At 54.1% G+C, this 14,553-nt stretch overlaps 1 protein-coding gene across 2 annotated transcripts in view; it reads right to left on the reverse strand.

The window, feature by feature from the left end:
- Positions 1–2,709: 2,709 nt before the first annotated feature.
- Trpv4 (transient receptor potential cation channel subfamily V member 4) overlaps positions 2,710–14,553 on the reverse strand; it is a 39,747-nt gene continuing 27,903 nt past the window's right edge. For both annotated transcript variants that reach the window (XM_013119805.2, XM_005078943.3), the window contains exons 8-16: positions 12,256–12,414; positions 12,010–12,102; positions 11,001–11,074; positions 9,621–9,786; positions 9,350–9,416; positions 7,409–7,722; positions 5,092–5,219; positions 3,576–3,697; positions 2,710–3,339 (exon numbers count right to left, since the gene is read on the reverse strand). In XM_013119805.2, coding sequence (XP_012975259.1) covers positions 3,182–3,339; positions 3,576–3,697; positions 5,092–5,219; positions 7,409–7,722; positions 9,350–9,416; positions 9,621–9,786; positions 11,001–11,074; positions 12,010–12,102; positions 12,256–12,414 — 1,281 coding nt within the window. In that variant the 3' untranslated portion in view covers positions 2,710–3,181. The remainder of the gene's footprint in view (positions 3,340–3,575; positions 3,698–5,091; positions 5,220–7,408; positions 7,723–9,349; positions 9,417–9,620; positions 9,787–11,000; positions 11,075–12,009; positions 12,103–12,255; positions 12,415–14,553) is intronic.

Consider the following 14,553-nt stretch of genomic DNA (forward strand, 5'->3'; position numbering starts at 1 on the left):
TGAAGCGTTAGACACACAGCCCTGGCCAATAGTCTGAGGGCAGAGGCGAGGCTAAGGTTGTTCATGGCACAGGCTGAAGAGAGAGAGGCAGAGGCAGCCCTTTGAGTCTTCCTGGGGTGCCTGGATCTGGCATATATTGTGTCCCTGTGGGAAGCCAGTGTGGGAAGGCCTGCACGAGCCCAAGGGCCTCACATGTAGTTGAAACTGAAAACCTAAACGAGTGTAGAACCGGGCTCTTTTATGACTCGGTCCTGGAATCAGCCAGTATCAGTGGGATTTTCTGCCATGCGGGATGATAAATTCTAACTTTTCTGTTGACTGGCTGTCTGAACCACACAACTGTGTGTGCCCACCACAACCCTAACCCTGTGTATTTGGGGAATCCCAACGAGTCACTGTATCTTCATCCCTTTTAGTGGCCAAATCCTATTCCATTATATAGCTTCATGGCAGGCCAAATCCTATTCCATTATATAGCTTCATGGCATTTTGTTTATCCACGCACACCTAAGCCTGGGAAACAGGCTTGTGGCCGTGTCCTAAGGACCCTGAAAATTCCTAAGGAAAGGCTGGAGCCCAGTTCCCTGCTCTGAAGGAAGAGCCCTCTGGAACCTTCTCCCATGTTTTCAACCTCACTGTCCCCAAACCAGGAGCACCCAAGACAGACAGGGCCTTCCCTGTGTCTCCAGCACACACCTTCAGAGAACAGCCAGGTCCCATCTTGTTTTGTGACCACCCAAAGAGCAAGCCCAGAACCTGGGATTATGCACACAGGTACGCCCACCTCAGCCAGAGTCAAGGATGATCAGCCAACCCCACCCTGCTCAGAGCCCCACCTGCTCCAGCTGCAGCTGCCCCACCCTGGCCTAAGGGGAAGGCTCCTGGCCTAAGGGGAAGGCTCCTGGCCTGTCACGTGGCTCTTCCAGCTGCAGTCCTGTGGGGTTCTGGAAAGGCCCAGCGAGGTTAGTCACCCTGTCTCCTGGTCACAAGGTGGGCTCAGGCCTGGCCTGACACCCAAAGTCCCTGCAATGGTTTCTGGGACTCCTGTTGAGAATGCTAAGTGGGCCGCTCTTGCTGGGTGCCCTGGGAGGCTGGGCACCCCCAGGCTCCTGGCCCCAACACAGAGGGAGAGTTGGGCTGTCAGGAAGGACGGTGAAGATCCGGCTTCCTCCTGTCACCATCCACATCCTCTGGCAAGCAAGGACACAGAGGCCCAGATGTCACACAGAGCACAAGATGCCACGGCCTAGGTGTAGGCAGAGGAGGAAAGCCAGTGTGCAGCCCGGGCTGTGGACTCTGTCCACTACAGCTGCCTTCAACTGTGACCTCCTCGGGCACGCATGCTCCCTGTGGACGCCACAGGATGGGAGGTGCCCGCCTGAGCTGGGGAGGTCAGAGGTGACATCGCCAGCTATGACTCCTTTTGAAGAGTCCGCAGGTGTGTGGGGACCTCTCCTTGTGCCAGCAGAGCAGAGTCCTGACAGCATGGATCCACTGCCTCTCCCTCCCCCCCATCCCTGTCCCCATCAGTGTCTCCTCCCCGACCGGCCCTGGGCCTCCACACAGCACCCATCACTCTTCCCTTATCTCTGCCTCCCACCACGCTGCCCCATGCTTACCTGTCTCCCAAATACCACCTCCCCGGGGTCATACCAACACCTCCTCCTTCACACCCGTGATCACACCCAACACCTCCTCCTTCACACCCGTGATCACACCCAACACCTCCCCCATGATCACACCCAACACCTCCACCTTCACACCCGTGATCACACCCAACACCTCCACCTTCACACCCGTGATCACACCCAACACCTCCACCTTCACACCCGTGATCACACCCAACACCTCCTCCTTCACACCCGTGATCACACCCAACACCTCCTCCTTCACACCCGTGATCACACCCAACACCTCCTCCTTCACACCCGTGATCACACCCAACACCTCCCCCAGGATCACACCCAACACCTCCACCTTCACACCCGTGATCACACCCAACACCTCCTCCTTCACACCCGTGATCACACCCAACACCTCCTCCTTCACACCTGTGATCACACCTAACACCTCCCCCATGATCACACCCAACACCTCCACCTTCACACCCGTGATCACACCCAACACCTCCTCCTTCACACCCGTGATCACACCCAACACCTCCTCCTTCACACCCGTGATCACACCCAACACCTCCTCCTTCACACCCGTGATCACACCCAACACCTCCTCCTTCACACCCGTGATCACACCCAACACCTCCCCCATGATCACACCCAACACCTCCACCTTCACACCCGTGATCACACCCAACACCTCCTCCTTCACACCCGTGATCCAACACCTCCTCCTTCACACCCGGATCACACCCAACACCTCCCCTGGGATCACACTCAACACCTCCCCGGGATCACACCCAACACCTCCCCGGGATCACACCCAACACCTCCCCGGGATCACACCCAACACCTCCACCTTCACACTGGGATCACACCCAACACCTCCACCTTCACACCTGTGCTCACACCCAACACCTCCACCTCCACACCGGGATCACTCCAACAACTCCCCCGGGATCACACCACTAGCCTTTCCCCTGCCAATACTCGAGTGCCTGGTTCTCACCAGCTCTCCCGTTCTCCCACCTCCCTTGGTGTCGCTGTGCCTGTCACCCTCCCATTTCCGTCCTAATCCCCACCATCTCCACAATGAATAAACAAACATTTATTGAGCACCAATGGCCCCAGTCTCTACAAAGCACAGAAGGCCTGCCCTAGCCAGGGCTAGCTGGTCAGGGCGTGGCTGCTGCAGGGTCCCCGCGTGAGCTACAGCCCTGGCCGGGTCCCAGTGCAGGTGGGGTCCTGCCATGTCACTTTCCTGAGGAGAGCAATAAATAATGCACAGAGGGGCGGGGCCTCAGCCCTGAGCTGGCTTAGATGACTCCATGGGAGTGAACAGGTGGCCAGGAGCCCCATCCCCCACGTGGGGAGGAGCAGAGCTGAGGGCAGGAGTCTTGGTGGAGACCAGAGGGTCCTGGGGCCTCCCATTGCGTCCGTAGGCCCTCACCTCTGGTCTCACTAGTGGGCGTGGGAAGACACAGGACAAACGGTGAAATGCAGGCGGACAGCAGACAGGAGAGAGGGCCAAGGCTGGGCTGCATGCCCTGGCCCTGGAGCAGCCCCTAGAGGGGAGCGTCCTCTGCCCTCCACTTGGGGGCGTAGCCCTGCTGGTGGCGGTCACAGTTGGGGTTCCCCAGGTTATCCAGGGGCACCACCACCTCGTCTGGGCTCGTGCTCTTGTTCAGCTCCACCACACGGGGCACCACTGAGGACCAGCGATCTAGAGGGAGAATACAGAGAGGGAGAGAGTTGATGGGCGGCTTGTGCAAGCACTGGGCGCCACTGAATACTGGGCACTCTGCAGTGATTTACCGAGAGAGGTATTAGGAGGGTGCTATCACGTGCTGGTGGCCCCTCCCACCTTCCTCTTCTCTGGAAAGGAAGAGTCTGCGGCCAGACAGTCCCTCCTGGGGGGGACCCCCACCACACTCACCCCTGCCCAAGTGCCACACTCACCCCTGCGGAGGCGCCCCACGGTGTGGGAGAAGCCATAGTACTGGTAGATCTCGCTCTTGCCTGGGTCCTCGTTAATGATGCCCAAGTTCTGATTCCAGTGAGACCAGTTCACCTCGTCCACCCTGGCGGACAGAAGCAGTTGGGGGGGGGAGGTCTGCAAATACTGTCCCCAACCCCATGTCCCCTCCCTGACCTAGCACTTCCCAGCGAGCCCCGCCCACACGCCAAGCCTCCACTCCAGTCACTTTCTAGTCCACAACCACATCCACAGCGCTGGGCGGCTGTCACCAGTTTCCCAGAGTCCTCAGTGCTCACTCACATGCAACAGCCCCTCCCCCTCCCTGCTCCTGGGTGTGCCTGCCCTGTCCTTTTACAGGAATATAAATGAAACCAACAGCCCCATGGGATTTCATGTCTGGCTTCTTTCATTTAGCAAGTGGTTCTCAACCTGTGGGTTGTGACCCTTTTGGGGAGTCACAAATCAGGTATCCACATTATGATTCACAACAGTAGCAAAGTTGCAGCTATAAAGTTGTTGGGGGCCACCACAACATGAACTGTATTGAAGGGCTGCTGCATTAGGAGGTTTGAGAGTCACTGGTTTAGCATGTTTTTAAGGTTCATACACGCTGTGGCAGGGATTAGAACTTCCTTTTTAACAGCCAAATAATATTCCATTGTATGGATATACCACACTCTGTTTGTCTGTTCATTCCTTAATGGATATATTCCTTGATACAGTATCCTCTTTTTATTAAGACATTGGTAAAGTCTGGGGATCGTCTCTTAGAACAAACTGGCCCAATATAAGTTGTGTTTCTTAAAGTTATTCTGTGTTACGTTCCATACAACCTCTATTTGTGAAGCAACAGCTGCATGAGACGCAGCAAGAGAGATGCATTTGCTGTTACTATTTACTGATGAGGAACCCAAGACCTGTGATGGGCGCTTCTTTCCTGGTCACAGAATTCTAGACCTCTGGAGGGGGTGCTGGTGCACCTCATTCCCCAGATAAGCAGAGCAGACAGGGCCTGCTTCCCAGGGGCATGCTATACTCTACGCTGGTTGGTGGGCTCTTGTCGAGGAACAGAACACCTTCTAACAAGTAAAGGCATCAGCAATGTGGGTCATCTGCAGATGAGTGGGGGGTCCCAAGCCCCCAAGATGATGACCCCTCAGCCTCCCCATTTCAGACACCACACAACCTCACCCATGGGCAGCAGACAGCGGGTAATGCAATAGATGAGCCCCCTCCCTTCCCCCCATGAGGGGCCATGGAGCCTCCAGGCATCCCAATATCCCAACATGTATAGAACGCCATTGAAGGTTCTAGGTGCCAAGGATGGCGCCATCATCATGCCCACCTCACAGTCAAAGGAACCGAGGCTGAGAGAGCAAGACCCCCTTAAGGGACTGAATTCTAGAACAGCCTATCAGAGCCTCAGGATGCAGTGTGTTGGAAACCCAGGCTCCCTCTGGAACCGGCCCCTCTGGCTCCAGTGCCTCCAGGCCTCACCTGAAACACCATCTGCGGTCTGGAGTGCCGTCTGAGCTCTTGCCCACAGTCACCATCTCTCCAGATCGGAAGGCCTTCCTCAGAAACACCGGGAAGGAACGCTCAATGTCCAGGATGGTGGTGGCCCACTGCGGGAGCAAGGACACGGGTGCACCGGTAAGCTTCCCCGGCAGGCGCCTGCTTCACGGCAACCATGAGCCAAGTAAACGCCTTTTTTCTTTAGGGCAGGTCTCATGTAGCCCAAGCTAGCCTCAAACTCCATATGTAGCTAAGGCTGGCCTTGACTGCCCCATCCTCCTGCCTTTACCGCCCAAGTGTTGGGATGTATGTGTCCACCACCACGCATGATTTTTAAACAGTTCTGTTGTTGTTGTTTGGGACGGGGTTTCTCTGTGTGACCCTGGCTGTCCTAGAACTCACTCTGTAGACCAGGCTGATGTCTGAGTCAGAGATCCACATGCCTCTGCCTGCTGGGACTAAAGGCATGTGCCACCACACCCAGTTTAAACAACAGCTCTGATTGGCTGAGCCCGGTGGGTAAAGTGCCAGCCTCAGGGGCCTCCTGCCTAGAACTGGTCCATAAACCCTTTTTCCCAGGAGATCCTGTAGAAAAACAAAGCAAAGCAGACCAGGGGCAGAATGGCCATGGGCTGTGGCCATGTCACAGCAGCGACCACTCTCTAGGGCCTGAATACAATAGAGACAGTCTCCCCTGTAGGTATAGCATCTCTCCCTCACCCAGGACTGCCAGGCGGGGAGGCTGCCATTGCCTGGGCCCCAGCCCTTTGCAGAAGGGCCAGGAGCTGGGGCTTAAAAGGGGCGGGGGAAGGGTTGCTTCACTTTTACATGACATTTTTTTTATGGGGTGGTCTGGTGAGACTGTGGCTCAGAGAAGTTGTAACACGGGAAAGCTGGGAGCAGACCCATATGGATTCCCTCACACTCAGACCAGAAGGGTGACGGGGTGTGGGGTGGCCATAGGTTTGACATTCACTGTGAATTTTCAGGTTTGCGGATGCAAATGGCCCGGGAGTCCCAGATTTCCAGAACACAAAGAACCCTCTTCTGGGAGCAGCTCTCCAGCCACAGGCTACTTCATCTCTGAGCTGTGGGTGGGAGCAGAGAAAAGCCCCCAGAGAACACTGAGCCTGCCACAAGGGGGCGCCGCGGGCCTGCTGTGTTCATGTGGATGGGGCTGTCAGGCATGAATGCACCTGAAGTCAGAGGACAACCTAGGGTGCTGCATCAGCGTCCATCTTATTTGAGATGGGGTCGCTTGTCTGCTGTTTGCACCCCAGGCTAGCTCGCCTGTCTCCAGGGGTCCTCCCACCACCCCAGGCTAGCTCGCCTGCCTCCAGGGGTCCTCCCATCCCATCCTCCCATCTTGCCATGGAAGCCTAGGACTCCCACACCCAGCTTTACAAAATGGATTGGGGGATCTGAATCCAGGCCCTTTTGTTTGTCGTGTGGCAGGCACTTTGCCTGGAGCTATCGGCCTTTCCAGGTCCTATTCTCACTTCTGAATTAAGGTGAGGCACAGGCTCAGCACAAAACCCCTTAAAATGTCTGAGCTGCCCGCTGTGGCTTCCCTCGGGAGTTCCTAGGCTCCTGTGTTGATGGGGTTTGAAGTGTGAGGGCATTCCCTGCAGTCAGCAATTAAGGTCAGATGCGGCCTAGGCAGAGCCGACACGAGAAAGTACCAGAAGACAGACTCACAGTGAAGCCTCCACCACAGCAGGATTAAAGCAAGAGGGCTCTTGCCAGAGACAGCACCATACCTGAACTTCCAAGCCTCCAAAACCATGAACCAAACGAATCTTTATTCTTTTCGTTGTCGTTGCTTTGAGAGACAGGGTTTCTCTGTCTAACAGCTCCGGCTGGCCTGGAACTGGCTCTGTAGACCAGGCTGGCCTGGAACTCACGGAGCTCCGCCTGCCTCTGCCTCCCAATTGCTGGGATTAAAGGTGTGCGCCACCTTCGAGACCAGGCTGGACCGACAGCCCCCAAAACGAGAAACCCTGTCTCGTAAAAACCAAAAAAAAAAAAAAAAAAAAAAAAAAAAGCCGTGCGCCACCAACCGCCTAACCCCTTTCTTCTTTATAAATGGCTCTGCTTCAGGGATTTTTGTTACAGTGACTGAGAATGGAGGGAGGCTCTCTGAGCATGCTCCGTGCTGACAGCTGGGTCCCCTGAGCAGGACCACGGCTGAAGTGCAGAGAACTAAACAGATGTTTGGGGGTGGGGGGGAATGGAGCAACTTTTTAAGACCCAGGCAGTGACAGTGCTGGAAGGTGAGGGATGCTCGTGCCAGCCTCACCTGCAGCTTCCAGATATGCTTGCTCTCCTTGGACACCTGGCCCACAGTCTCACCCATGAGGGCGATGAGCATGTTAAGCAGAAGCACGAAGGTGAGGATGATGTAAGTGACCAGCAGGAGGATGAAGACCACCGGGTACTTGGCGCTGCTCAGCATCTCCAGGTCGCCCATGCCGATGGTGAGCTTGAAGAGGTCCAGCAGGAAGGCGCTGAAGGTCTCGCTGTCGCGGCAGGCGGGGTACGTGGGCACCGTGCAGTTCTGGTCCTCATCACACACCTTCATGTTGGTGCATGGGTTCAGGAGGGTGACCAGGGCTGCAGAAGGGACGGGAGGGGTTGAGCGGGTATTCCTGCTGGATGGGTGGGAGGGGCATGCGGGTCTCAGGTTAACCAGCAGGAAGCCAAGCCGGCAAGCACATGCAGAGCCTGGGGCGTCTCTGCACTCCCCCCAAACTCTCTGAGGAGTTAGGGGTTGTCAGAATGGAGTCTGGAGCTACCCAGCCTCATTATTTTCTCTCAGGGCACATTTTGTGGTACCTTCTGGAGACAGGGTCGGTAGTTATAAATGACCAGTGGGTGGCTATGCTGGCATCTAGTGTGTGGGGTCAGGGATGCAGCTACATCCTACAGTGCATGGGACAAGGGTGGCCAGACCCTATGTGTCCCCAGAAGTCCTAACGCAGCCTGTCATTTGCAGAGCATTGGGCACTCCTAGAGACAGACTCCACCCAGGTGCCTCTTCCCCCTCCACACTCCCAGAGATGAAGCACAGGGCTGACCACCCCATCCCGCTGGTCCCGGAGACTCGACTCTGTAAGGGCCCTCATGTCTGCACACATCCCATGCTGTTCTTGGCGCCATCTTTTCCTGCTAAGTCCAGATGGAGCTGTGTAGCTTTAGCAGCAACAAGCTACCTACGCTACCCCTAAGCCAGCCAGGGCAGGGAGCCAGGGCAGGGAGGCTGAGGCCCGGCACTCAGCAGGCTGTAGGAAGCTACACTGCCTTCAACTAAAGAGTGTGGTCAACACTCTTCAACTCACAGACCAAAGCAATCAAATTGTGTAGTGGATACGCAAACGATGTGTGTGAAGGACTCTAAGACCTGATTTAGGTGCAACAGAAAAATCATTCTGTGCTCCATTAGCAATGTCTGCTTTGGGCACAAGCGTGAGTAACTTGAGCATGTGCGTTCTGCTTGTGTCATATCTAGCCCTGACCTATAACCTAGTGTACCATAACCTGACCTCTAAGTTTCAGCTTTAGTTTGCTTCACAGAAGTAGATAATATGCCACTTGCACATTTACTGGCTTAAAAAATGTTTTCATGGGGGCTGGAGAGATGGCTCAGAGGTTAAAAGCACTGACTGCTCTTCCAGAGGTCCTGAGTTCAATTCCCAGCAACCACACGGTGGCTCACAACCATCTGTAATGAGATCTGGTGCCCTCTTCTGGCATGTAGACAGAACACTGTATATGTAATAAATAAGTAAATCTTTTTTTAAAAAATGTTTTCATTACACTCATTTAGTTGAGTGTACCTATGAGTGGGGGCGGGGCATACACACACGCCATGACACACCATGACACACATGTACGGGTGAGGGGATGACAGTCAGAAGTCAAGTGCTTCCTTCCACTCTGTGGGTCCCAGGGATAAAACTCAGGTCATCAGGCTTGACCGCAAGCCTCTGCGCCCACTGAGCCATCCTGCTGGCCCTCCATTTCGTAGCTTTTGAACACATGCAGCATATGGGACCTCTCTGACCTGAGACTGCTCATCTGTACTGGGATGTTGAAGGCTTTCGCCTTGCAGGCTTGCTGGTAAGGGGAATGCAGCTTGGCTGGTCTTGGCCCCCACCCACGGGGATACCCCTTGTCCTCAGCCTATGATGGCGTCCCTCCTAGGCCTGTCACCACCACCACCCCGCACCCCCACGCTCACCTGAAGCATAGCCGATCATGAAGAGCAGGTAGACCAGCAGGAACCGGAAGAGGTCTTTGAAGAGGATCTAACGTGGGAGGGGCGGGGGTGTTATAAAGGAAAGGGCACACACCGGGCACACAACCCTCCACTCCCCTGTCCCACCTTTCTCTCCAAGCCCCACTCTGTCTTGGCCCAGGCTGGAGCAGGCCCACCGTCCCCCAGCACTCGTCCTCAGGTCTACAGATCACAGAACAGGCATGCTGGGAGCGCAGCGAGTCCCTGTGCAAACCTTCTGGATCATGATGCTGTAGGTGCCGGTCAGTTTCAGCCCTCGGGTGAAGTAAAGGGCATTCATCCAGCCCAGCGTCAGAGCAAAGACCATCACAGCCAGGTAGGCCTCGATCCCTGCCAGGTAGAGCGCCGCAGAGACGACCACCAGCACGGAGTAGATGAAGCTACAGGGCAGTGGAGATGGCGGGGAAGGGGGGTGAGACCTTGCAGGAGACCGTGCAGGAGAGTTGTTCTCAAACCCTTCAGGGCACCAAGAAGTCCCAGTGCCTTCAAGACCCCGGAAGACAACAGGGGTACCCGACATCTCAGCATCCAGTCAACAAGGTAGTGTGATGTCCGTCCCCCCGGCCCCCCCCCCCGTAGAGACAGGGTCTATTGTGTGTCCTTGGCTGTCCTGAAGCTCACTCCGTAGGCCAGGCTGACCTAGAACTCCCTGAGACCTGCCTCCCTCCTGAGTGTGGGATTAAAGGTGTGCACTGCCACCACCTGGCTCCAGACACTGGCTCCTAGGCCCTACAAGACCCCAAAGCCATGCCTTTGGGAGTTGTTAAGAAAGATCAGAGGGCTGGAGAGATGGCTCAGGGGTTAAGAGCTCACTGTTTCACGAAGGACCTGAGTTTGATTCCCAGCACCTAGATCAGGCAGCTCACAACTGCCTATAACTCCAGCTCCAGGTGATCTGGCATCCTCTGATCTTCTACACACACACACACACACACACACACACACACACACACACACACACACTCATACACACACATAAAAATGAAAGAAAATGGTTAAAGGAAAGAAGGAAGGAAAACTGGCGGATTGATTCGGAGTTCTGTGGAGATTTTGTGGCTAAATTTCATAGTTTTCTAATTCTAAAGGAAATGGAAAAGATGTAGCACACGTACAGTAATTCCCACATTCTGTGACCTGGGCAGACATCATTAATCGATAGCAGCACTTCTCCACACTAAACAGAGACAGTAGCACAATTCTTTTTTTTTTTTTTTTTTTTTTTTTTGGTTTTACGAGACAGGGTTTCTCTGTATTGTTCTGGAGGCTGTCAGTCCAGCCCGGCCTCGATCTCACAGAGATCCTCCTGCCTCTGCCTCTCGAGTGCTAGGATTAAAGGAGTGCGCCACCACTGCCCGGCCAACAGTAGCACAATTCTTAATCACAAGCCAACACTAGCATTTAATCACCAGCATAAGAGGTCAAAATTCTTTCTCTCCATTGTATAGGTGTACTCCCTAGCAAGCAAGCCTTGCCATGCCCAGCCTTTTGATTATGGCTGCCTGGCTGGACGAATTCACTGCTAATAGTGCCACCTCGCCCCACTATGTGGGTGGCCATCCCCACCCGGAAGCTCCGCCCTGGCTCCTCTACTCACTAGAGCAGCTGGAAGGAGCCATCAACGAAGAGAGAATTCACCCCAGGGCACTTCTTCATGAACAAGTCTTTGATCTGGGAGAGAAGAAACAGTCAGTGGCAGGAGAGGAGGAGTCAGGGGAGGAAGGGGAAGGGATAGAAGAGAGGGAGGCAGAGTGGAGGAGGGGAAAGGGAGCACGGGCTCAGTTGCTGAGGGAGGAAAGGGAGAGAACAGAATTATAGGATGGAGAAGGGAGAAGAGAAAGAGGAGGAGGAAGAGGGAGAGGAGGAGGGAAAGGAGGAGGGAGGGGGAGGAGGGAGAGGAGAAGGGAGAAGAGAAGAAGGAAGAGGAAGAGGAACAGGATGTTATGAAACAATCTTTTTGTACAATGTGAAGATGTCACTCTGACTGGTTTAATAAAAAGCTGAATGGCCGGGCTGGAGAGGTGGCTCAGAGGTTAAGAGCACTGACTGCTCTTTCAGAGGTCCTGAGTTCAATTCCCAGCAACCACATGGTGGCTCCAAACCATCTGGTGCCCTCTTCTGGCCTACAGGTGTACATGCAGGCAGAACATTGTGTTCATAATAAATAAATAAAATCTTAAAAAAAAAAAAGCTGAATGGCCAATAGTGAGGTGGGATTTCCAGGCACAGAGGATGCTGGGAAGAAGAAGGGTGGAGTCACCATCCAGAGGCATAACAAGCAGCATGGCCGTTATGAAGTAAAGGGAGCAGAGCCGTGTGGCCACACACAGATGAATAGAAACGGGTTAAGTCACAAGAGCTAGTTAGAAACAAGCCTAAGCTATCGGCTGAGCTTCCATAATTAATAAGAAGTCTCTGTGTTGTTAGTTGGGAGCTGGCTGGAGGGACAGAGAAATTCTGCCTGCAAGAGGAGGAAGGAGGAGAGGGGAAGGGGGAGAGGAGGGGGAGGAGAAGCGAAATGAGGAAGAGGAGTAAAAGCAGGAGGGAAGGAGAGGAGGAGGGAGGGGAGGACTCTGCAGGCAGATGGCACTGGGCCAAGCACTCACACTGGTAAAGAAGAACAGGACTCCCGTGAAGAGTGTGATGATCTCACCAGCCAGCCTCAGGTAGTCCACTGTGGTGCGGTAAGGGTAGGGTGGCTGGGGAGGGTGCGACAGGTCCTCATCTGCTCTCAACATTTGGCCCCACCCAGGTGCTCCCCACTGCCCCAAACACCTGGGTCCTGAGCAACGCCCCCCTCCCCGTCTTCAGGGCGGCTCCTGCCCTGGCCCAGCTCCCGAGCAAGCACTCACCGTGCCCTCCAGGGGCTGGTAGTAGGCCGTGAGGGTAAAGATGACCATGGCACACAGATAGGAGACCACGTTGATGTAGAAGGACACGGCCCCAAACTTGCGCCACTTGTCCCTCAGCAGCTCGTTGATGGGCTCCACAGCCAGCATCTCATGGCGGTTCTGTGAAAGGTGGGGTGTCATGGCTGCCTTTCCGTGCAGGGGATCCAGGCAGGCTCACTGCAGCAGGGCTTCCCTCTGTCTATACTTCCTCTCCCAAGCCATTCCCCGCTACACTCTGAGATCCTCAAGGAGGCGGGTGGTCTCGGTGCTCAAGGTTCTACACAGTTCTGCCTCAACTTACCCTTCCTTGAGATCCTGTGGCACCACATAACCAGAAAGTCCTCAAGGAACATCTATTCTGGGCCACCGAGATGGCTCAGCAGGCAAAGGTGCTTGCTGTGTAAATCTGAGGACCCCAGTTCAATCCCAGAAGCCCATGTAATGGTGGAAGGAGAAAACAGATGCCACAAGATTGCCCTCCAACCTCCACATGTTCACTGTGGCACACACATGCTTGCACACACACAGTAGTTGAGCTTGGAGTCACCCACCCAAAATCATAGCACTTAGGAAACTGAGCCAAGGGGATTACAAGTTCATGAACTACATGGCAAAAGCACCTCTCAAAAAAACCAAGGATGCAGAACTGAAGAGCAGGCTTGGAACACCACACAGAACCTGGATTCAGTTCTCAGCACCCACACTGTGGCTGGCAACCATCTTTAACTCCAGATCCAGGGGATCCAGTGCCCTCTTCTGGCCTTGATAGGCACTGCACACATGTAGCGCACATACATAAATACATACAGGCAAATAGTCATAAACATAAAATAAAAATAAATAAAATCTTTTTCTTTAAAAATGGGCTGGGCTGGGCGGTGGTGGTGCATGCCTTTAATCCCAGCACTCGGGAGGCAGAGACAGGCAGATCTCTGTGAGTTTGAGGCCGGGCTGGACCGACAGCCTCCAAAACAATACAGAGAAACCCTGTCTCGTAAAACAGAAAAAAAAATGGGCTGGACAGATGGTTCAGCAGTTAAGAGCCTTGATGCTCTTGCAAAGAACTTGGGTTCAGTTCCCAGTACCCACATGACAACTCTCAACTGTCTGTAACTCTAGTTCCAGGGGCTCTGGTGCCCTCTTCTGGCCTCTCGGGGCACCAGGCATGGACATGCATGCAGGCAAAACACCTACACATAAAATGAAATGAAATTTTTAAGGGGATGGGGTCACCAGGTGTGGTAGCACACACCTTTAATCCCAACACTCGTGAGGCAGAGGCAGGCAGATCTTTGTGAGTTTGAGGCCAGCCTGGTCTAAATAGCTACTTCCTTACCAGCCAGGGCTACATAGTGAAATCTTGTAAACCCAAGGGGCTGGGAAAATAAATCAGAGATAGAAGACTTGCCTAGCAAGTACAAGGCACTGGGCTGGTTCCACGGCACCACAAAAATCAACCCCCCACACACACTTTTTGCATGCTCCCCAAATCTGATCTTGCTGAAAGTATAAATTCTTGGTTCCACATTCAGAGAGTCTGATCAGGGAACAGGTTTGGGACACTTAGCGCAACAACACATCACTGATGTGCCATAATTCTCCAGTGATGGATTTTTCACCCAAGAGCAGACATCAATAGCTGAGCCCTGCACAATAGCGCTCTACAGTTCTCCCAGAAGATGCTAGCTGTGGGTAGGTTTACACTGGAGACACAACACCTACAGCTTGGATCTCTGAAGTCGGGGTCTCATCTCAGGAGTGAGAGGACACCTCAGTGCCAGAGCCATGAGCCACAGCAGTGCTGGGAGGCAGGCTACCCAACCTACCCCACCCCATCTTCTACTCATTGGTTCAGCATGCTGTTCATCTAGTGGCTGGGATCCCGTGACAATGTGGCCATAAAGGACTACCGTAGCCCGTTCTTCAGAGTTATGGGACGGACCCACTAAATGACGGAACATTTACACACAGCACCGAGGCACAGGGAGAGTATTCCCTGATGGAAACTGGTATTTACTAAAGACTGCTCAGTGAACAAGGCTTTCAAAGCTCTGTATTACAACCACATATGACAATGGCTGATGGAACTGTGTCCGTTCCATGATTTTCTAAAATGGACTCATCTGGTCCCCCAACAACCCCGCACTACAAATGAGAAAGGTGACTCAGAGACATTGAGCCACTCACCCTGCGTCACACAGCGTGTATTTGACAGAGTAGGACCCACATCCAGGACCTACCTGTCCCAAAGTCCGCCCT

The sequence above is a fragment of the Mesocricetus auratus genome, unplaced genomic scaffold (genome assembly GCF_017639785.1).
Source record: "Mesocricetus auratus isolate SY011 unplaced genomic scaffold, BCM_Maur_2.0 Super-Scaffold_100025, whole genome shotgun sequence".
In the NCBI taxonomy this organism is placed as follows: domain Eukaryota; kingdom Metazoa; phylum Chordata; class Mammalia; order Rodentia; family Cricetidae; genus Mesocricetus; species Mesocricetus auratus.